This window comes from Mercenaria mercenaria, chromosome 1 (assembly GCF_021730395.1).
Source record: "Mercenaria mercenaria strain notata chromosome 1, MADL_Memer_1, whole genome shotgun sequence".
In the NCBI taxonomy this organism is placed as follows: Eukaryota; Metazoa; Mollusca; class Bivalvia; order Venerida; family Veneridae; genus Mercenaria; species Mercenaria mercenaria.
Genome location: NC_069361.1, coordinates 42,034,633 through 42,059,677, shown reverse-complemented (window position 1 = coordinate 42,059,677; position 25,045 = coordinate 42,034,633). Strand labels below are relative to the sequence as shown.

Here is a 25,045-nt window from a genome sequence, read left to right as displayed (position 1 = left end):
CGCTACGTTTCCGAAACGACAAAAATCAACAATTCATTTTATATACTCATACATGGATCTCTAGAGTTTTTGAATAATCTTTATGAATAAAAATGACTGCAATGTTGAAACATTGAAAAAGATGCAATATTACCTCCTACAACGTGAGTAAGTAAGATTTCATGGTTAAGTTTCTCTATTTCAATTTCCAGAACAAGATCGCACTCTTTCAGACTGAATGTTAGACGGAATGACATTTGTAGTTCTTCAACAAAAACACAACAGTCAATATCTGTGCATGTTTCGTGTATGTAGCAAGATATGACTGCCTCGTTGGTAATGTTAGGCAAGAAAAGGTCTGCTTGACAATCTGTATGAAATTAATAAAACAAATAAACCGTTTTAAGCAATGAGCTGTGATACACTTTACCATAATTCTGATGGTTATTTGATATTCATTTTGGATTTCAGCGTAAATCTTTAACAGAAGAATGACTGTTTGAAATCACAGACGATATATCATTATACCAGGCTAAAAATAGCTTTTTATAAACATTATGTTAGATACAAGTGGTATTGAGTAATTAATGAAATTGTCTCTTACAGTAAGCTGGGTTAAACTTGAGTAAGCGTATATATTTAATTTCAATATACAAACCGTTGTTCCATCCATTTATGGAACTATTAGCTTCGAGAATACACTCGTCATCGTATAAGAATTGGTTCACTCCAAGGTCTTTCAAAATCCTAGATTTAGCAACGTCTCCCAATGTCGAAGAATCAGTAATATTATTTTCATGAAGCCACATGTATAAGGAAAAGTCTGTAAAAACAACATCACGGGGAAATAATTGATGAGTTACATACAACCCTATTTTTCATTAATAATTGTTGCACATCTAGACTTGTTTAACCGACTCCGTGGAAACTGCATTTACGTTTGCATGTCTAAACCACACGAAATTAAATAATGTAGTCCTGACTGCCACCAGTGTCTGACATAGTACTTTCATCGTTACTCGGATGGATAGTATTTTACTAGTAGTGTAAGCAAGCACTTTACATAATATTATTACATCCACTTGCACTTAAGTAGCCCGTCAAACTGGACCGCCCACATGCCAGTTGCATCGCTTCCGCACTACTCCTTAATTTGCATAAATCAAAGTAAACAAACTGGATGTTTAACTAAACGACTGATGGTTTTACATACAATAAAAAAACTGTTGGATAGTACATTACAGTTTTACTTGATCATTAATAGGAAAGTGTATAATATAGAAATCTATGAAAATAGAAATTGAGATAGCTGCAAACTGCAAACTGTGTTTCATAATATAATCGCTGCACTATATATTTTTCATACCTTCTTTATTGTAAGTTTTGTCTGTTTGACAGTTTTGATCCGGGAAACTATCAAGGTTCAATACTTCAACAGATGTTGTACACTTCTCGTTATATTCGTAACATTCACTGATGTTAAGGCTTAATATGTTTGTTTCGAAATACTTCAGATGATCGACAGAAAACCTAGAAAATACAAACAGGATAACTTTTCTGATTTATTTTACAAACTCGGTTTTTGTTTGGTTGACCGTTTTAGCAAATATTTAAATAATTAATTCTGTAAAATCACTAACGGCAGAATGTAAAATACACAGTTATACAAAATACGTACAAAGAGATATGCAGAACTAATTCTATTTGTGTAAATATATTTGCCACATTTTCCATAATACTACTGCATTGACTATCCACGGTCTTTTCAGACTCTAATGTCTATGGCATTTGTGAAAATACTTCCTTCGATACAATTAACTTGCAGTGATTGCATTAAAATAAAAAAGACGTGCTTACCCGATACGAAAAACGGAGTACAGGGAAAATGTCATCAGTGTTCCTGGAAAAGTGATACAGATCTAACAGAATATAATTATCTTAAGAACTTATGCCTTCCCTTCCTCTATCAAAATCGATTAACAATAACTCGTTTATCTAGATAACATCTCTGCGTTTATGTATTGATTGATTCTGTATCCAAATAAAACTTATTAGTATTAGTGATTATATGATAACAGTTATTACGCTTTTATAAAACTCGTATATTTTCACTGTCTAAAGTAAAACACAAAACGCATTATACACGTATACATGTAGTTAAATTACACAAATACGTACCGTATGTGTATTCATACAATGAAATGCTTTTAGTGAACGTTTCAATTTGAACATATATCATATGGTTACATTGGTCATAGTTAAGGTTATAAGAGATGTGCCTTTGCAGAACATCCGAGAAAATACAACATTGCACACTTCCACAGTTGTCTGACATACTGCATACAGTATCAGGAAATGTAGATGGTACAATACAATCTGCAAAATGATGTGTGGAACAATTAAGAATTATAACAGATAGTATGTTTACGTTTTATCTAAAACAATTTTCCGAAGATATTAATATTATGCATAAAATAGTTTTCCTGTCTTACAGAGAATCTTCAACAAAACATCAATTGTCCTTTTCCCGAATTTGTTAGTTCGCAAGAAAACTAATCGAGGTTTCAAGCCATACCAAAGCAAAGTAATGCATACATGTTATAACATGTAAAAGTTCTATATGACGAGAAAGAGATGGTACCACAAAGCAGTGTAGATAGTGCCGGTTTAGGTTGTCAATCAGCTTTCGAAAGTGTCACGTTTTAATTTGAGATTTATAACATTTAACAGAATAACAGTATTTATCTTTTTGCGAAGTTGAGTTAAAGATTAACTTACTTGATCCTATTTGCCCAAAATTCGAAGAAATGAAGACATAATTTGTACAATGAAACTACACATTTACTATTACAAAAAAAACTCGGCATATGCCTGAAATACAGATGTCGCATGTATTTTTGTTTAAAAGGGATGTAACATTTTAAAACATAATACCCTCCTGTTTCTAGTATACATGCGTCATAGTTTTCCCTAAAACATGACCACCTAAAGCATACGTAGTATGTTTGATCATTACCTGTTGCCTCGCTTGGTATTACATCACTACATTGCCCATTTGTTAAATACGGTTCTATTCCAATATCACTGGTTAGTTCCAGACGGTGGGGAAAGCTCAGAGTATTGTTTAGATCTAGCTCTCTGTCCAATTTCCATTGGGTCAAGGAAAAATCTGTGAAGGAATAATAAAATTCAATGAAAGTTGTCCTCCATGCGTATTTTGTATCAGATAGCTATTGTATAGAGAGAAAAGCTATTTATATGCCAAACATTGCCAACGAAAAATTAACTACCTTTGCCGAATGAAAGATGAAATTAAAGATGCACCTTAAGGAGGTAGGTTACCTTAATATTTGTATGTGCGCATGCCCAACCGGAAGCTAACGTGACGATTCACGACGACATTTACGACAAACTAAATGTGTTTGTATATCCATTCTTCAGTAAATAAATCATGTACCTGTCTCCGATCTGATGCTTAATGGTTTATTAATGTAGAAATAATAAATAAATTGCCGAAGAAACGCTCCTAAACATTGCTGCCTTAAAATGACGTCAGTGACGTCATCACGTTACGTGTCACTTACCGTTTAAAATTAATAGCTTTTATTTTGAAACTTCGTAATTCTGTGCATTTTCTTTATTTAAATTATTTTCAAACTGCCATTATTTGCTGAAATATTTTTATGAGTTTTTCGCTCTAAAATGATCAATATTTTGCTTCTTTTATGTAGTTATATTGAAATGTTATGCGGAATGTAAGAAAATGGATGATGGAAACTGATGTTATTGGGAATATAGGTGGGTGAAAGGTTACCCACTATGGCCATTTTCAAATAGAAATTGGGCAGTTTGATTTGTAATACCTATTTTAAGTTTCCGTTGATACTTTGTTACTTATATGCTAAATCTCAGCTCAAAAATTGCTCAAATTTCAGTAGAAAATTATGATTTTTTAAATTGAATTGATGTTACCATGGAAACGAATCCCGTGACATATATATCTAAATGTAAAATTCAAAAGCGTTGACACTGGTCTATTTAAGGAACACAGTTTCGGCTTTTTATTTGCATTTCAACAATCCATGAGAATTATTTCAGCATGCAGAACGATTTTTCAATAAAAATGTCAGATTAGGGGTACTGCTGTAAGTATTTTAAGCCGTGAAATTTGTTTAAATAAATGCAAATAACACGGAAATATAACTTACCTTAGAAATAAGATGTTTTAATTTTATACTAACAAGAAAGATACTTATATGCAATATTTTTTTTATAAAAATTACGATAAAAGTCAAAATAAAAGCTATTTTAAACACATCTGTTGCCATGGTTACTTTAAACTTTAAGAAAAATAAGGTACAATGTAACGGGCTTGGTATTTTGCTAATGGTATTACCCAAATAATTCCTGTTGGTCATTAACAGAATTGCACTGAAGCCGTCGAAAAACCCGTTTTCGTACATAGCTGCTTAAAAATGAAAGAAAATGCGTTACCATGTAATCACAAGCCCCGCGACATATACATTATTAGCTTATATTAGAAAGCTAACGCGCATACTAGTTAAAAGTATCAATTATGCAGACTTCTACGGATAGCACTGAAACCAAAATACACTGAAAAGTATTAAATCTTCGTATTTTCCTTCTTCTTTCAATATAAAATACTTTTGGAGGGTCATGTACTTCAAACCTTAATTAAAATTTTACTTGAAGGGATAGAGATAAACGAAATTGAGATTGTAGCAGTTAAAATATCAAATTACACGAAATACAAAAAAATTGCTACGGTTCAACTAATTTGAATTTACTCTGGTAACAAGGTAACCTACCTCCTTAATTCAATAAGCTTTATCAAACCGACCCTGCAACATTTTTGATTATGTCGTGTTGGGTGAACCGCGGTTTTCCACTTTTATATTTTAGGATTTGGTTTCGTACGCCTAGCACATGAAGATGCATTCGACCATAATCTTACTGTGCGCAAAGGCATTGTAAATAATTAGAGATAACATTTAATTTACCATTATCAATGCTGTGTCGATTTTATGCTAAGTAAAATGTTTTTCCACCTTCCGGCATACTATGTACACTTCAGTGTCGTGATAATAAACTATATATAAAACTGATAGATATAATTCATCAGTGCAACAGTTAATATAATGAACAAATTCGCTACCTTTTAGGCTGAAATCAGGGTTCCATTCACAAGGTGTTTGTGGTAGAATTACATCTTTCAGTAATGACATGCTGATGGCACAGTTAGTCTTGTCCAGACATATAGACAGTTCAACGGATAAAATAAAGAGCTTTCTGATTGGAAGATGTCTCACTAAGTGGCTATACATAAAAACAACAAAACATTGCTGTGGGTAGAGTAATGAAAAATACAAAATGAACGTAAAGATTTCCCCTGAAACTGTACACGGCTTTGAGCTTATGATAATATACAGTTGACATAAACCGTTGATATTCAGAGCCCAACGCGGAAATATTAATTTAGAATTGTAAGTTGATCTACATCCTTACAGGTCTTTCTAGATGTAATCAAGGATTATAAAACTATTTGGTCACCATCTTTATGTATCGAGTACATAATTGTGTCTTAAAAATAGGAAGTATATCGGCTATCAAAAAGTATCACACTGTTCATACCGTAATGAAATAAATAGATTATTAAAAGATGAGAAACATTTTAATGGTCACGCAATGGTGTATCCAGAATACGAGAAATTCTTTGTTTCATTGCATGATAAGTTTTGTTAGCACTTTTAATATATTACTCACTCAATTGTAATAAACCCATTTAAGCTTGTGCGCTGCCATGTATCTGAAATAAAGCGGTTTCGACTGTAATAATGCATAGAACAAGAAAGCAATGTAATAAAAACTAAATTGAATATCTTCAAAACTGGTTTAACATGGGGAGTCTACAACACAAGACAAACATATTTCAGTTAGTCACATATAGTTTACAGCATTTATCAGAATGTTGCCGCAATTAAACGGTTGATAATATTTCCTGACAGCTATAAAACTATGCAAGAAACAAACATGAGTAAAAACACTACACTTTATAGAAAACAAACAAATTAGTTACCCCATTCAAACGTTGTTAAAACAACTTTTCTAGTCACTCGTTCAATTCCAATCGATAAAACACGTCTACAATGATCAAGTTCAAAACTTGTGTGGAATGATCGGTCCAGTGTCGTTACATATGAACAACAGTCAAATTTTGAACACGTATTATCTAGGTAACACTTAGTTCCGTCCTGTAGTGGTTCAAGTTGTAAATACGTTTTCGTGCATTCTGTATATGTAAATGTATATAATTTGTCAGAGCAAACAATAAAAGTTCATATAAAGTTGCATGCACGAGGTTGGAAATTCTAAACTATTTTCTGCAATACTTCAACAGTTCAAAAAGCTGTTACAGAAACATAACATTCTGCTGGTCTGTGTTAACAAGTTAACTTTGCGTATACTGCAAATGTCTTTATCACATTATATGCACATAAATTGATCTAATACTTATTTATTCAGTCTAGATTTTTACCGCATAAATGCAAGACAGCACTTTAAAATTTGGATCTAAAACAAATTTTTAGAACAACACCAGCATTTATAACACTGTTTTACTACTACTTTCTTTCATGTTTCGGTTCTAAGCCTTCATCAGACAAGAAATAATCATTAAAATATCTGAATGATATAAAAGTATTAGCCTATAAATTCATATTCAGTAACTATGTATTTATAAACCTTTTAAGTTAGTCACAGAAATTTCAAATTTTATACCATTAGACCATCCATTTTCATCTAAACTGACATAGGGAAAAGCTGACCCGTTGCACTGCAGAGGTTGTATGTATACAGACACCCCAATGGCAGACATGTAAACATCAGTACCAGTCTCTGTTAAGGCTAAACTCGAGTTATAGTCATACGCATTTCTCCACTTTGGAAAGTCAAAATCTGCATTTGGTGGGAAAACATAAAGATGTTCTTCATTTTTTACAGGTACTACGCAGGTAACCTAGTTACCCCTTAATCCAAGTCATTTAGGGTAAATATCCCTTTTTGTAAGTTACAATTTAACTCAACATGGAACATTTCGAAGTAAAAATCAGTTATTCAAATAAAACAATGTTTTACAAATTATTTCATTTACATAACGACGAAACTGTATTACAATAAATTTGGTTATTAATATAAATGGCATAATATAATTGACTGGAAAATTATTAAGAGGACAGAGAATCGCAACAAAATCAACTTATCATTAGCTCTGTCATGTTTTGTATAAAGCAATTGATAATAATAGAACTAGAAAAACATGAACACAATTACGCTTAGAAGCACTTTAACTCAATACATGCACATCTAAAATTATACAGAAATGCTATGTTTAGTATATGTTGAAATGCAATTTTAACAATAATCTTAACCTGTCAACAGGAAGATACAGATAGGGACCTTTTTCCACACGGAAGGAACGAAAGTAGTTTTTGCGCGAAATGGAAGTCTTGATCCGGCATACTTTTTATCATTCGTATCGGCATTTAATTGTATTTATCAATCAATCAAGTATCAAGATCTTTTCTTTTTAATCTAATTGAACAAACTCTGAAACAAATTTTCATTTTGCTTAAATTTTTTAACTATTTACCTTTTTCAATGAATCCACTTGTCCAGTCACATGGTGCAGCAATAAGTGCAAGGTTTCGCAGAACCTCTATATTTGTATTATAAGAATCAAAAGCGTCAAAGCAGATGCTTGCATTCATGGACACTGTGTATAATTGTTTTCCTACCAATTCTGATATTTCAATTCTGAAAACATGTTAAAGGGACTATTGGTTAAAGAAAACACTTTAGTACTGAGTAACGTACAAAACCTTTGAAAAGTATTAAATACATTGCCTACATATTCGCTTTCATAATAGGCATGCGCTCAGTTGTATGTTAAATACGAGAACTATCAAGTGTTAACGTAAAAAAATTATTCCAATGTTCTCAATAAAGGTACACTTTCTATGCCCTAGATTATATAAACAAATAATTGTAGCATCGTTTCAGTGCAATCTGATACTTACGCTAAGCGAATGACTCCAAACAAATAAAATCGTTCAATAGTACCTGCAATTTAAATATCGAAATATCTATCTATTCTATTAACATTTTGCAAACGACATCAAACCGGCTAAACCTGGACCTCAGAAGAAGACATAATGCCAGACATTTTATATTTACTGAAGTTCGTGGCCAGGATTCTGCATTAAATTATCGGAGATAATTGTTTTCAAACTAACCCGAAAAGTTCTAAAAATAACACAATCATACATATACTTATGAACAGGTCGGTTGGTATTATATCTTATTGTGTTTCACAAGCCAACCAAACAAAATATAGAAAAATCAAAAGGGGGTATTATCTATAAAGGGGTATCATCAGTCATGGTTTTGTTGTTCTTAGCATTATGCAAGGACCATTAAACACGACACTAATTAAATGGCCGGTCTAATAAGCATCAATATGAAACATGATTATATATGTTTCTTTTCAAACACCGGCGAAAAAAGTCAGGTTACATTAATGAATTTGTTGTCTATTTACCCTTAAATATTATCCGACATCGCAAAAAATCCCCCAACAATATCTTATCTTTATCCAACATATTGAGTACCGTATCTATAGAATGATTATCTGAATATCTCTAGCCAAAATTCTTTTAAAAATCTTGGAAGACAATCACAAGAACTGAACCTACACACAATACAGCTATTCCTAATACATTTTCATGTTGTTTTAAAGACTTTCGAAACATATAAAAACAAACTTCTTAAGAACATCATCACATTTAGTTTCATCTTGTAGACACTAGTACAAATATTTCATTGGAGCTTTATTACTCGGATCAGAAAATGAAAAAAATATAAACAGGTTGTTTGTTTAGTGCTACCGTTGTAAAATTTTGTTGCTACGTCTGTTGTGATTGTGCTTTGCAAACAGGGAGTGAAAATCTTTATAATACATGTAGTTGGTCTGTTAGACAATTTCAAAAATACAATCACCAGAAGTAAAATGTTTTTTATCTTGTTCGAAAATACTTCCATGTCCGATTATTAATTATAAAAATACAAACTAGTTTCGCCTATTGGCACATCAGTGTACATACAATGCGACGTTATATATACATTCGTGCTATATTATTTTATCTGAATTGTTTAACATACCCCAGTTGAAATCTTGGAATTGCACAGTAAACTGTAATTTTTCTAAGGTGACTGTTATCCGTTCTTTACATGTATCAATGTGGAAACTGATATTGAATGCTACTGGAATGTCAGAGGTTTGGATACAACATTGAATTCCCATACACTCCTCTATTAAAATACATGATACAAAGGAGTCTAAATCTGGTAATGCTACTTCTGTTGGACAGCCAAGGTTTCCTGTAGGAAAACAAAACTCCATAAGTTACATCGTATTGTTTATCACAATAATAGTAAATTCATTGGTAATGGATCAATATAGACAAATGTTTATTGCATATATATAATAAACGGCTGTAATTAAAGTGAGATAATTCTTAGTCTAATGCATTCAGCTAACTTTTGCCAACGAGTTTTGTATCTTCACAAAACAATAGAATGTTCGATACTGAGAAAAGCCACTTTAAAGAATGAAATTCTAAAACCCTGCAGGAAAGTCCGCAAGGATGTGTAAATCATTAATATGTGCATACAAACACGTAGGCAAAGCAAAATTTAAAGAACACGAGAACAAAACAAAGAAAAAAGGTACTCAGTTTGGCACCGACGTAAAGCATCACCGTAGAGTTTAGACCTGTCAATGGTGCACTCTATATCCCAACAATGGTATTAAGTCTAGCAACAGTGTAATAGATGTGACATGTATCAAGTGCAACAAATGACACGATACGTTAACTACAAAATGAGTGTAAAATATATAACCAGAACACCTAAATAAACACATACGCTTGTATTGGACGGTTTTTCTGAAGGCAGTAACACCATCAAGGTGGAAGGGTAGCATGTGGAAGAGATATCAGAACAATTCAGTTACAGTTTGGCATAAGTGACTGCCATGTATTCTATTACACATAGTCAAAGCCTAAAGCGTAGTATCTAATTGTACAGGGGCTGAAAACTACAATTGCGGTGGGTCTCAAAACAAACTGGCTATAAGGCAGGAACGTCTGAACTCATTTCTTGCTTTTTGGGGTATTTTTTATGAAAGAAGGATGTCCAATCTTGTTTTAGATATATTCACTGATATGGACTACATCGGCTTGAAGATTATTATAAATCATCGAAGATACCTATAACTTAAAGAATGAAACGTTTTCTTCTTTTAATTAGCATGTGGTTTCTCTTTGAAAACAAAATAAAGAATAACGTTTGGTTAAACAAGATACTCAATGAGTAAAATATTTTGTCTTATTTGATGCTATGCATGCTTCAGATTTAATCATTACAATACATTAAATATGAAAAGAACTATCAATATTCCTTCTCCTAAAGAATGCCACAATTAATATGTTCCTATGTGACTATATTGTGTTAACTCTGGACTTGCATAGAAACAGACAAATATTTGCATGTAACGATCAACGGTAAACCAGATGAGTTAGATATACCTCGGCATGTATTACATTTTGTCGGAATTAATTTAGTATTTTATCATGTAGCTTTTATTTCCGTATATGATATGTCTTATACCAAGATAAAAATGTCTCTCCTTTTGTATCACTAGTATTATTATTCTAACTAATTTATACTTTCTTTGAGTGTAAGTAAGAAACGTACCAATTACATCATTTGGTAGTGAACAACGTGATGGTAACATAAAGTCAGAAATGCCTATATCCTCTAGAAGACGAGCGACATGATATTCTGTAAAGTCAGACATATCTTCTATATTCATCAGTGACGTCCAATCCGATAGTGAGAAGTCTGCAACGAAACATAACAAAACTACTGTCAGAATAAATGTAAAAGTGACAGATATTACTTGACTGGTTTTTGCTAATGTCACTAAACATATGAAAGTCCAAGAATTACTCATTTTGTATACACAACTGATGATGTGAATGTGTATATGACAGAACTGTAGCATGAACTGAACTTGCGAAAATAATATAAACAGACTTACTACAACTTAAAACTAATATAAAGGAAACAAGTGTAACAACTCTGAATAGAAAACTGGCTCCCACTATATGTATTAATTAGGCCTTTTTACAAGTGTTTTCAGTAAAAGGAAATCAAGCAGGTAATCAATCAGATGTTTTGTTGCCCTTTCCTCAGAATATAGGAACAGTAATAAGTAGAACGTATGGCATTTTAGAGAGTTTATAATTTTCTTATAAAATGCTTGTAATATTGTTCAGCTAGAAAGCTATGATAAACCAATTAGTTATATAATTATGATAAAATATTTAAGCAACCTTTGGGAAGCACAGAATGCCAAAAAGCAAAATAATAGCAAACATAGTTGGACTGACTCTTATTAATGAAAGGTAGTGGAAAGTGCAACATCCCTCATGCCCCCTAGCACTGGCTAACGCGGAATTTAATTACATAGATACTGAATAGACTCCATAATCCAAAGGACCAGAAATATAACAGCACTGAATCCAAGTACTAGGAGACTTGCCACCACACGGCACTTAAAGATTGTTGTTTTGATAGTTGGTAAACCCTATATGGAGATCCTTTAGAAGCATAGAATGCAACCAAGCACTGAACGAGTCTGTTTATAAAGATTGCTGTTTGGTATTAAATATAATATTTAAAAGAGATTCTTTTGGAATCACAGAATGAAAGCAAGCAAAACAATAGCGACTCGGTTTGACTAAGTCTGTTCATGATAGGTAAAATAAATAAGGAAGTTTGTTAAACATAAAAGTAGTGCTAATCTATACTGTATAATAATTATTCTATACACAACAAAATAGTTTTAAGTGTGCCTCCTTAAAGCAATAAATGAGTTACTTGAATCCTTAAAGTTGCTGTCAGCTTGGCATGGCATGCGTGGTATAGTAACATCATTGAGTAATTTCAGTGTTTCAGACGGTGAACCTTTTCCTTGTAAATACAGCTCTGTATCTAAGTGCAATGCGTAGCTATCTTTTACGTCCAAGTACGTCACCATGAAACTAATGAAAACAGTAAAGTCAGCAAAAAGAGGTCTTTAATTTTTATATGTAAAAAAGAGAGGCTGCTGTATATAGATTAGCATGACAATTACAAAATCATTTAATTGTTTTAATGATAAAATAACGCACACATTTTCCTAACATAGCCAAAACTCCTATCAAATGTAAAGGCATATATAGTTTTAACACTAAACATATCACATGACTAAAGAGATTATTGGTCTGGGTCTGTTTATTAGAGATAATGAAATATGCAACACCCTCACGCGCTCTAACATTGGCTTAAACAAAATATTGTTACAGTCATTTGAATGTATTCCACGATTCAAAAGGAACAGAAAAAAAAACCAAAAAAAAAAAAAAACCACTAAGTATACACTCACCGTAAGAGCAATAACCCATCAAGGTCAAATGCAATCTCTTGCCCTGAAATCAGAAGTTGATTAATTTACAGATGTACAGAACAGAACTATTCAGATTTATAGTATGTGTACGTATTTGACATACAAACGGATGAGCAAATAAGTATATTCGGATTTAGAAAACCGGAACACAAAGAAGAATCTCGTGACGGAGATAATGTAACCAACAAGTATCAAGAGTAAGTCCGACTTACCGAAATCAAAGAATGAAAGTTTCCTTTCCATTTGTAACTGTTCGATGCTTGCTGTGAGTTGATAGTTACAGTCATCTACGTGCATTGAAATGCTAAACGCATGATTCAGCTCACTGACAAGGTAGCAGCATTCTATTTTCAAACAGCTGGAGTCGATTGTGCATGTCACATTGTCTGGAAGCTCCGGCAGACTCAGTGATAAAGGGCATGCTGAAAATCACAATGCGGCAGATAAATAAAAAGTAAGTGAAAAATGGTTTTAAGTCCTTAAGTAATGTAAGTGTTGGCGGTTCGGAGCGCAAATCAACTTCAGGTTAGAAATTTTTGCTTTTGACCTGTTTTAAGCAGGTATTTGCCGTAATTGTTGGATATAAGACCTTTGTTGTAGAAGAGATTTCATTGAATTCTGGACTTCTTGCTGGAAATAGAGACGTATAAGGTTGAGACTGCGGGCATTTGATTTCAATTCAGTACAAACCTGTTCTCCGCAAGTAACTGCCAACTTCACCACATGAATCAGAGGTGGAGGACTAATGATTTCAGACACAATGTCGTTTATCAAATAGTCACGGAGAACATACGTCCCGCCCGAGGATCAAACTCACGACCCCGCGATCCATAGACCAACGCTCCTACCTACTGAGCTAAGCGTGCGGGCTGTACGTATTGAAGAAGATTTGCAGTAACGCGTGCTATAACTTTCCACTATAGTTCGTACTAATGGCGGGTCTACTTAGCGATGTGTCGCTCCGGTTGTGCTAGCTATGCTCTATACTTCTAGTACATATATCTTAAATTTTGTAATTCGACATGATCTTTCTCTTGTTATCAGACCAAAATTTAAGAAACATATATACATATGCGTTGAAATCTGATGTAAACAGTACAACATTTAACACATTTCTCAAAATAGATAATGACTGGCAGAAATTTGACACAGTTTGGTCACGAATGATGAATAATAAGAATCGATCGAGTACCATTCATAATTTTTTCAAACGTCAATTGTTCTATTTTACCATTGCTCCATGTCGAGTTATTTGACGACGTCCAGCAGTTTTCGGCTGTTATGTACTGACTTATGCCTAAGTCTTCCATGAGCATGTCAAAATATGTAGGTGCAAGAGTAATGGCTGGGTCAATCTCGTTGTGCTCTAACCATGTGTCAAGTGCAAAATCTGGAATTAAATATCAAAACTTTGAAAAACAATCAACAAACAACCAAGCACAGACAAATGTCTTCATGACAAACGTTTTCTATATAAATTTCTGTTACAGTTGTACATAACCACATAACCCTCGTTACATTGCATTCTTTAAATGCATTGAAGTTATCAAAATGTTTGAAATCTAATGCACCAACAAGGATATTCAGCATGAATATTCAACAGGGAAAGTCAGTTTCCTTAATCGTAGTATTTCTACAACGTAGCAGACATGTACGTACAAAAGACATATATGCATACGCATACGCATGCACACGCGCTTGCGCTCACACACACACACATTTCTGTGTAGTAAATGCGTCGTATAATAATAAAATTATTTGAATCTTTGTCAGCAGGAGTTAAAACAAAATCCGTATGTAACCTAATTAAAGCTTTGATTAAATTTCGAAGTGAAATCTTAGGTTTGGGAGGTGATAAGGAAGGGTTTTATTCTTTGAATTTTATTCGAGGTTTAGAGAGAGATTAGGAGTACATACAATAAAATGTGTAATGAAATTCCGCTAAAACCGGTGCTAAGGTGCGTGAGCGATGTTGCGTATTTTATAACCTCTCATGACCTGTCTCGATCAAACCGTGTCTGCTACTATTCTGCTTTGCTGCTTTCCATGCTTCCAATGGATCTTTTTACCGATTTTATTATCCACGATTTTTAAAAGTAATCTTTATTCCTTTCAGTAAGAGCGTTCGGGTCTGCATTTTCTTTTCGACACCATTTTCTAGCATAGAAATCAAACGACTGAGTTATTTTCGAGAGACATGTTTCAAAGTTTATAGACGAAGGAATTATATATTTCGGACCTTTAGAGATAATATTTCTGATTCTTGTATCATCAAAATACTTAAAATCACCCGTTATGATATGACCGACCCGTTGATGACAGTATTTAGATTCTTTACTATTACAATTTGCTGGAACATTAAGCTTTTTGTCTAAATCACAAACTATTTATTGTAGTTAAATGTAACATTTCTAACTGGTTTATTATATTTGTAACAGATGATAGGTGTTTCCGAATTCCTGAAATATTTAGGAATAGAATTATCTACATATTGGTCTCTAAAATACTAGGTAAATCAATAAACTCGATTCCTTTATTAAATTTTGATATAATTTTAAGAGTTGCGTTTATGATCGGATTCAAATTGTTGCATATAACTTCGAATCAGAGACACAGCTTCAAAAGTGGAAGTGTACGTATAACAATATCATCAGCTTCTTGATCAGTTTTCCTCAACGATGAACTAGGTAATGAGGTTAAATATGATAACATAGCATGTTTATCAGAATGTTTATCAAATGTTAATGTTAATGTTAACATTTTAAGATTGATTTTAAAGATATGACAAGATCAAGACATTAATTTGTGCTTATCAAATATGTATTGCTATATACTAGAATCCGCACGTTTGGAAATTATAGAAAAGTACAGTTGATCCTGCCACCTCTATTAAACAGCCACTTTCCTTAAGCAGCCAGTCAGCTTACTTCGCAAATTGACTTTGTGCTCTTATTTCAACTTGTCTAAAGCAGCCACCTGACTTAAGCTGACAGATTATATTTTTCCCGTGACTGGATGCTTTACACAGGTTTAAATGTATATGCATTTCTTTGATTTTATAAAATTGGGTTGAATTAGTAAAATACACTTTTGTACATACATTCTAAATAAATGACAATTTTGAATAATGTATGTATTGTTTTTTGAAAATAACTGACAAAGATTGGACGAGGGGACATCGGACGTCTTGTCAAATCTAGTAGTATTTAGAGCAGCAGCAGAAATACAATACCGCAGCGTCATGCATTACGTTTTAATCACAGAAAGTATTTACTTGTAGCAGGCAGATGCAATGGAAACGCTATTTTATAATCGGAAGTTCATAATAAAGACAAATCGAGACTACCATCTTTACTGAATCCGTTTTCCCAACTACAAGACACCTTCGGCACGACTGTTTTAGAGAAAATTGGTACTTTGTATTCACAGTCATTATTGCTTTCAAAACAGGCGCTGACATTTACATCCAATGAGTACATTCGACCCCCATGAAAATCTTCTATCATATAGCTGAAACAAAAAGTAAGTCGGTCCGTATGTTTGAACAAGTATTATCATTTACATAGTGCAATTTTACACATATCTGACAAATCAAATTTAAAAAAGTCAAATAAATAATTTCACTTTCGGCAGGAACAAATGGCTCTTGAAATTAATATTATGGTCTGCTATATTACATAGCAAACGATAATATTCATTGCCATCCTTTACATGATGAAATTTGCCAAATCGTGGTTCATTTCTCCCATATATATAGAGAAAACAAAACATAATTGATTTAGCTTAAAGTTTATCAGATACAGAATCATTATAATCAGTAGGGTGACTTTCTGGCTTTAAAAAATATGAACCTGGACCCCCTGTACAACAATATAAGTTATATACCAAAATGTTCGTAGAAGTCTGAAGTTTATGAAGCTACCGGCATAAATCGGCATAAATGGTGGCGTTTTGAGAAATCCAAGATGGCGTCCAAGATGGCCGCCAAAAATAAAAAATATCATTTCTTTTAGATTTGTGGCCCTAAGTGTTGCACTTAATGATTTTAATTATGTTTTATGTCTTTATATGCACGGATACACATTGGAATTACATTATTTAGTTGGTTTTTTATATATATTTCTGTAAATTTTGCAAAACAGTAGAAAATTGTTCCCTCTGAATTGGTTAAAATTAGGGTATTGGGTGTTATTATTGACAGCAGGTTAAATGATATAACAAAATGTTCATACATTTATGCTCAGATATGAAATGTAACATTCAGACAATGAAAATATATACACAGAGTTAGAAAAAAGAAAGATATTTTTTAATCCATAAGCTTTTATATGGGGGGGGGGGGGGGGGGGTGTAATTTGACATGAATTTTAGAAATAAATGTAAATGGTTAATATGACTAGAAACTGACATTCCCTATCAACTCCAAGCACTTTTTATATATATAATGTTGAAAACATGTTATATTTGAGCGAGAAGAATGTGTAAACTGATATGTAGAATCCAAGGTGGCTTTCAAAATGGCCACATCTTTAACTGAAAATAGCCAGACTTAAGAGCACTGAGCATATTATGTATTATCGTTTCTGACTTCAGTCACCTTTTCTAAACCTACACATGTTTTTTATTGAAATAAACACATTAAGCGTTTAATAAGAGCTTACATCAGTTTTACCTCAAATATTTACCTACCAGTTTTTATGGAACAAAACTAGGCTGTGCCTTGTTTGATCAAGAGTAACTCATTTGGTTGTCGTCCTATAAAATAACACGAAGAATAGCTGATCATATGGAATGGAAGAAACTGGTAAGTAGTATTGATCTTATATGTCCATATCTGTTTCATTTACTATCATTTTAACACATTTTGTTCCTGCAGCAAATTTTTTTTGTTGGTAACCAATAGTATTTTGGGGTAGGACCAGATTATTGAGGTACAAATAGCCATATCACTGGTTAATGTTTGGAAGCGGGATCATTCAAATAAATAAATGTAAACAATGTAGAAATACATAAAATTACATACTAATAAAGCCTAAAAAGGGTAAATCTAGAAGAAAATATTTTATAATTTTTGTTCCTGATAGATTTTACAATGATACACAATGTCAATGTAATAAAATATTGAAACCCAGAATGCAAACAGTGCATGACCTTGTCAAATTTCTAAATAAACAAGAATCAGTTAAATCATAGGGTTAAAACGAGTAGACAAGTCCAAAATACTTCCATGAATTATTTGTACAACTGAATAATTTGTTCAGGACAATGATTTTGTTAATTCAAACGCCGTCAGTATAAATGGAGAGGAAATGTATTTAAGACTGTTGGCCATCAGTGCCACTTGAACGAGTCCTTTTACTTGAAAATGCTCCTGTACCACTTACTTTGTTTTCTGATGACGGAGACATGATGTCAACGAAGAAGTCTGACTTTGGTGAGAAGCTAGAGAAACTTGTTGGTTCTGATTTTAATGTCTCAAGTGTTTCTGAGCCTGACAGTATTGGTTTTGATGCTATGGCTATTGTTCAAATGCTACAACCTTCTAAAGATCAAAAACAGACATACATTCAGATGGCCTCTGGGTTTTGGAGCAATATCCTTTAAAGCAATTGCATTGTAAACAGATTCATGTTGTCTTGAGCCGATAATTGACAGATAGCTGGAAGTCCAAGACACGCAAGAAACTTGGTAACACTAATACCACTGCACCAGTTGCTATGCTGATGAACATGTTGATTCCTGACTGGAAGAAAGTCTTGACTAGCAGCAAAAGCAAGAATGATTTAATAAAGCTGTATACAAGATATTTGACAGAAAATTGTCATAATCTGCTTGAGACAGATAAAGTTACTTTTGTTTCAGGTGGTATGGATGAAAACATACTACGAGTCTGTTGTAGTGCTGTTTCTTTTGTTTATCAAATGGAATCAAATCAGGAAGAAGCTGATGGTACATGAAGGATGATATTACACTTGGCATATACATCCAGTCTTGGCACCAGAAAAGCCGTTGTTAGAGGTGTTGCACATTTCATTATCTCTCATGAACAGACTCATTCAAACCGAGTCTGCGATTATTACTCTTGGTTGCATTCTGTGCTTCCAAGGGATCTTTTTACAGATTTTATTAGTCCAGAAACAGACGTTTTGGTTCTGTTAACTCGTCACACCAGTACACAATCTTTCTCAAAACTGGTCGAAGATCTACACACACTGACCTTACCAGATATATACCAATCCATGTAGTGGTTGCGAAGTTGCCGCCAGCCCAACAGGATATCTTGTTACCTGTATACTGTGTTATAGGATGTGACACTTGTTTCTCAATGTATGGTGTGGGTAAAAAGAAGGCATTCTAGGTACTGCTGAAATATGCAGAACAACTTCATGATCTCTCCAGTCTTGGCAGTGCACCATGTTTGCCTTTCAAGTCTAAGTCTGCTGCCACTGCTTTTGTGGGGTATCTCTATGGATCTTCAAATAGTCTTTTTTTATAATTCCTTGCGTTCAAATATCGTTCTGGAAAAGAAGCGGGTGAAACCAAGAACGCTACCACCAACTGACTACAGCTTTATGTTGCATTTACTCCGCTGTATGTATCAGATACTAATTTGGAGAAATGCGGCAAATAAAGATTTTAGTTTGCTAATCCAAGCCGATTTTGGTTTCATGGTTGATCCAGATACTGGTCTATAGAGTCCACACATGATGTCTCAGCCTGTAGCAGCGCCCGAACTCCTAAGTGACCTAGTGTGTCTCTGTAAAGATGTTTGCTATGGTAACTGCATTTGCACAAGAAATGAGCAGCTAAGTACATATGCTTGTAAATATAAAGGCTGCATTGACAACACAGATACATGCCAAAACGTGTTTACAGTACTAGCTTTTGGTGCAACTAATGACTATTAGACTTAAAAACTAAAACTGTCCCTTGCAGTCTTATCCTACTGTTTACAGTTAAAGCAAACTTTAAGTTTGCCATTTATCTAACTTTGTGTTATTCAGTTACACTACAGTACATGTAGTCAGTAATACATTTCTACAGAACTGAAGTATATCCAAAATTCTATGAATATATTTTGTTTTAAGCAAATGTAGATTTGTCGCGATTGTTTTGGATTTAAGAAAGCTTACATATATTTTATAACCTTAGAAATACCACAAGGGTCGTGTTTCAATAAATCGATACACCAGTACCGTACTGTAAAGTTACAAGAGGGCCATGATGTCCCTATATCATTCACCAGAGTTGATCTGGCCTACTGACCTAGTTTTTGACCTCAAATGAACTAGTTTCGGATTTAATCTAAAGATCATCAAGACAAACATTCTGACTAAGTTTCATATAGATTGAGTCAAAACTGTTGCCTTTAGAGTATGCGCAAACTTTTCCTTTGATTTGACCATGTGACCTAGTTTTTGACCCCAAATGACCCAAATTAAAACTAGACCTAGAAATCAGCGAAACAACCATTCTGACCAGGTTTCATTAAGATTAAGTTACAACTCGTGAGCTGTGGTCTATAGAGTGTTCACAAACTTTTCCTTTAATCTGGCCTGCTGACCTAGGTTTTGACCCCATATGACCCAGATTCGAACTTGACCTAGAAATTATCAAGACAAACATTCTGATCAAGTTTCACGAGCTGGGTTGGACTCAATATGACCCAGATTCGAACGTGACCTAGAAATCATCAAGACCGAGTTTCATAAAGATTGGGTCACAACTTTGGCCTCTAGAGTGTTCACAAGCTTTTTCTTGACCTAGTTTTTAATCCCACATAACCCGAGTTTCAAACTTGACCTAAAAATCATCAAGACAAACATTCTGACCAAGTTTCATAAGATTGAATCAAAATTGTGATCTCTAAAGTGTTCACAAGCTTCTCCTTTGATTTGACCAGGTGACCTAATTTTGACCCCAAATAACCCTGATTCGAATTTGACCTAGAATCATCAAGACAAACATTCTGACTAAATTTCATAAAGATTGAATCACAACTGTGGCCTCCAGAGTATTCCCAAGCTTTTCCTTTGATCTTGCCTACTGACCTAGTATTTGACTACACATGACCCAGATTCGAACTTGACCTAGAAATTATCTAGACAAACATTGTGATCAAGTTCCATCAATATTGGGTCAAAACTGTGGCCTCTAGACAATAAGTGTTCACAAGATTTTCCTCTGATCTGGCCTACTGACCTAGTTTAGACCCCACATGACCCAGTTTCAAACTTGACTTAGAAATCATCAAGACTAACATTCTGACCAAGTTTCATAAAGATTTGGTCACAAATGTGGCCTCTAGAGTGTTCACAAGGCAAATGTTGAAGGACGACGCAAGACGAATGCCGACGGACGCCGGACAATGACCGCTCACAATAGCTGACTTTGAGCACTTTGTGTTCTGGTGAGCTAAATACGCATGTCAGAGTATCCCATTCGTTTATAAAAGCTTTTAAAAGTATATTTAATATCTGTTTTCTATCCAAAATGAATAAATATGAATAAATTCTGTTTAATACAATATGTTTTGTTACTTTTATGTCATTAAGTCCAATTGCCACTCATATGAATGAAATTTAGCCTTATATTGGACCATTTTCAGTGTAAGTGGCAGCCATTTTGGAAGCCATCTTTGATTTTCGCTTTCAGATAGTACATTCTTTAAGCCTAAATATAGCATAATTGTAATATACTATGCACAAAGAGCAAATAAAGCTAAAGGTAAAGTTTAATAAATAGTTTAGAAATATAAAATGTAACGGAGTACGCATTTATATCTTAAACGCGGGCAAAATTACCCCACCCACTTATGAAAGCTTATGGATTCAAGTATTTAACCTCTTTTCTTATGTCATGTAACTATTGTTATTACCTGAAGGTTACAGTTGATTTCCATGCACAAATCTATTAAAATTTCGTAAACAGACCTTTGTTTTGCTGTTAAAAACGCCACCCCGTACCCTAAATTTAACCATTTTATGGAAACATTTTGTCTATTTTTTGGCAATATTAATGGAAAATTCACGAAATGTACCAATAAATGGTCATATCAATGTGTGTTCTTGCATACTTAAGACATAAAAATTAATTAAAATCATTATGTGCAATATAGGGGTCCACAAAATTGCAAAAATATTATTTTTAAGTTTTGGCGGCCATCTTGGACGCCATCTTGGATTTCTCTGAATGCCACCACTTATGCTAATTTATGCCGGTAGTTTCTGAAACTTCAGTCTATTACGAACATTTTGGTATATAACATATCTTGTTGTACAGGGGGGTCCGGGTAACTTTAAAAATAGAGCCCTTTTGACTCGATTGTCACCCTACTAAATAGTAAGGAACACGATATGTTGCGCTATCTGTACCAACTTCATGTCTAATTTAGTCAATAATGTTTTATGAGTATAGATGTATTTTAAAACAATCTGGAAACATGTAGCAGCTAACTGATTGTTGATTCCCGTTGCCAAATTATAAAGAGACATAACACTGATATACAATTTGTAAATGTTTGAATATTGATTTGCATGTAATATTAAAAGCAGAGGTACTGTCATATTTAAATATTTTACATGCAATATTTACCACAAGAAGCTAGTACACTTTACAATGTAACGTGATACATATGTACATATTGACAGATGTTTTCGTGTCTATAAGAAAATAAAGCAATCGAATAGTTAAAACATACTCTATTCTATAAATCCCAGACAAGTAGAACTGCTCTGGTGATCCTGAAATGTTGAGATGTACGAGTAAGTAAAATTTATTATCTATCTAAAGTATCTAAAAGGGTAACCTCAAGTGTTTAATCATGTACACATAATTACTATATGTAATAGCTTTCGAGCTGCTTAAACATTTGATGACATTGAACAATATATAACAAGTCTGTTGACAGTGTACATGGCATTAACTGACATAACATTCACGGTTAAGCAATTCTCTCCTGAACTAGTGGCATGTAGATTCAATAAATTTAATCGCAGTAGTATATTCTTACACTGCTAACGGTACAACGTATATTAAGATAATGGTATTTATATACTTAAATAAATATAAGAACGTTTATACGTATCCGTCACATTAATAAGGCTATCTAACGAAAAGCTGAAAGACTGTTTACCGTAGTCGAAGTTGTACAGATCTTTTTCTATTTTCATATTTTCAATCCCTACTTGTAATATCTTGTCACAAGCATCTAGTGTTATAAAGAACGTTACAGATGTCTGAATACTATCGATCGCTAAACAGCATCGGACTGACGTACACACTTCAGATACAAAACAGGATATGTAATCAGGAAGTGGTAAAACATCCAAGTCAACACCGCATTCTGCAGAAACATGAAACAAACAAAAATATATTACAGTAACATAACTTCATTAATTACTCATTTATAATTAATAAACGTCCTTACGCCTTTAATATGTAAGCACGTCATATCAATGTTCGACATACAATAGATCGAAACTGTTTAATTAATTTCCAAAGGTTTCGATTGTATGCATAAGTATTCTCACCAGAATTCCATCCATTTTCAGACGGGATATATGGGTAAACATTGGTGTTGCACAATGTATCACTTATATATGCGGCGAGTCCTGTATCTTCATAAAGTTCTTTTCTCCTTGCATCAGTTATTGAACCGGGGTATATATTTCTGTCTTCCATCCATTCGGATAGAGAAAATGCTGCAACGGATGTGTTTTGTTAATCAAATGCTTAAAAATATCTTCTTTACATAATCGTCAATAATTGCTTTAGGATATGTTAGTAAAAGTTACTATCGTGCGTTCTCTGGAAGATAGTGTTACCACCAATAATATTAATCTACATGAAAGCTTGATTAAAATTTATTTTTTCCAACCGTATGTTGGAAAAAGACTAACAGAAATAGATGTTTGACATCGCTGAGGCTAAGCATGCTTCATACATGGTATTAAGACTTAATTTTGGAGAAATTAATATCCTGTCCATAAACAAAAATGATTAAACACAGAAATTCGTTCACATACATTCATTTCTGAAATCCATATTCCAGTCGCATTGAAGTTTAGGGAGTTCAGTGTGTCTGAATATCGTATATGTATGCTCGCAAGGTGGACCGTTAAAACAAACTTTCAATACAAGGTCAGCAACGTATTTGTCGTTTAAATCCCAAACTTGAAATCTAAAATGTAAATGAAAAATATTGTGGAACAATATAACTCTGACGATACTTTGGCATGGAGATAATCATTCAGCTGTCTAAACGACTGAACATAACTGATAACGACATAAAACCACTGTTAATGAGTCCTGGTTTAGACACGATGTATACAACATGACGTTGTCTTTAGTGAAATAAATTTGTAGCCTTCTAAACGTATATTGAAATATCTAACATGAAATATATATGCGATTCTGCAATGTGTCCCTGTTTTGTCAGAATTGTCCATGTTGTACGAATATGCAGTGCATTTCTAATAAGATTAAATGCCATTTAATATTCAATCACTTACCCAAGTCGAATCACATCTTTTAGAATAAATTCTGTCTTCGTTCCTGAAAGACAAAGCAAATGTTAAACAGTTTGTAATCTCAACCATGTACTGTACAAATATAACATTTCATGCAAACATTACTTGGCAGACTTTCCGCCTTGCCTTCATTTTTTGCACAATGTTGATAATATAACTGTTAAAATCAAATTTAAATTTTCAGACAAAAAAAACTGGTACCTACCCCATTCGTAATCGGACAAGCTAACGAAAAATCTGAATTGTTCAATTCCAACATCAAGCGATGAATTGCAAGTATGCAGTCGCAAGTATGCGTGTATATTTCTGTCAATTAGTGGAATGTAAGCACACAAATCAACTGCTGTACAATATTTTTGGATATAACAAGCTATGTCATCAGATGTCTCTATGCTTTCTAAATTCAATGGACAATCTGAAGAGATATTAGAAAAGTTAAAAAATCAAACACTGTTTAAAGTTAGTTACATGTTAACATTATATATTTCACTTGCTCAAAGTATTTGTATCACTCCTGAATAATCTTTATAAAATACACTTTCCCTGCGTAAGTCATAAAATCTTTAAAAGGGGATCCACCGGAAGCAGAGAACGCAAACAAGCAAATATACATATAACGGCAAACTTTTTGTGATCGAGTCATTCTATACGAGGTTATGAAATGTGCAAACCAACAACTCTGGCAACGAGCATTTGGAAACATGGAGTCCGTACAATTATGTCTATAATATAGTTCGTCTTAAGGCGCAAATCAAGTCTTCTTCATTTTTTTCTGGTTAGTGTTCTTCCGCTTTCAATATACATTTCATACCAAAACTGCACTCAATTCTGTTTTAACATCGATGAACTGTTAAAATATAGGAGAATGTGTTCGATATCAAAACGACAAACTGAAAGGTGAAATTATATAAATATCGAAGATTTTGCTGGGTCGGATCACTCTCGG

The 25,045-nt window shown here is 33.4% G+C and overlaps 1 protein-coding gene across 1 annotated transcript in view; it reads right to left on the bottom strand.

Moving 5' to 3' along the window:
* LOC123523178 (uncharacterized) overlaps window positions 1–25,045 on the bottom strand; it is a 125,635-nt gene that overhangs the window by 69,010 nt on the left and 31,580 nt on the right. The window contains exons 39-63 of the mRNA XM_053543101.1: window positions 24,305–24,514; window positions 24,082–24,124; window positions 23,596–23,750; window positions 23,101–23,271; window positions 22,704–22,913; window positions 22,269–22,311; window positions 15,915–16,078; window positions 13,800–13,958; window positions 12,781–12,990; window positions 12,548–12,590; window positions 12,001–12,164; window positions 10,813–10,959; window positions 9,217–9,435; window positions 8,076–8,118; window positions 7,649–7,812; window positions 6,778–6,954; window positions 6,077–6,289; window positions 5,764–5,806; window positions 5,156–5,316; window positions 2,996–3,148; window positions 2,158–2,355; window positions 1,837–1,879; window positions 1,346–1,509; window positions 638–802; window positions 134–349 (exon numbers count right to left, since the gene is read on the bottom strand). Of these exons, the coding sequence (XP_053399076.1) occupies window positions 134–349; window positions 638–802; window positions 1,346–1,509; window positions 1,837–1,879; window positions 2,158–2,355; window positions 2,996–3,148; window positions 5,156–5,316; window positions 5,764–5,806; window positions 6,077–6,289; window positions 6,778–6,954; window positions 7,649–7,812; window positions 8,076–8,118; window positions 9,217–9,435; window positions 10,813–10,959; window positions 12,001–12,164; window positions 12,548–12,590; window positions 12,781–12,990; window positions 13,800–13,958; window positions 15,915–16,078; window positions 22,269–22,311; window positions 22,704–22,913; window positions 23,101–23,271; window positions 23,596–23,750; window positions 24,082–24,124; window positions 24,305–24,514 (3,678 nt within the window). The remainder of the gene's footprint in view (window positions 1–133; window positions 350–637; window positions 803–1,345; window positions 1,510–1,836; window positions 1,880–2,157; window positions 2,356–2,995; window positions 3,149–5,155; window positions 5,317–5,763; window positions 5,807–6,076; window positions 6,290–6,777; window positions 6,955–7,648; window positions 7,813–8,075; window positions 8,119–9,216; window positions 9,436–10,812; window positions 10,960–12,000; window positions 12,165–12,547; window positions 12,591–12,780; window positions 12,991–13,799; window positions 13,959–15,914; window positions 16,079–22,268; window positions 22,312–22,703; window positions 22,914–23,100; window positions 23,272–23,595; window positions 23,751–24,081; window positions 24,125–24,304; window positions 24,515–25,045) is intronic.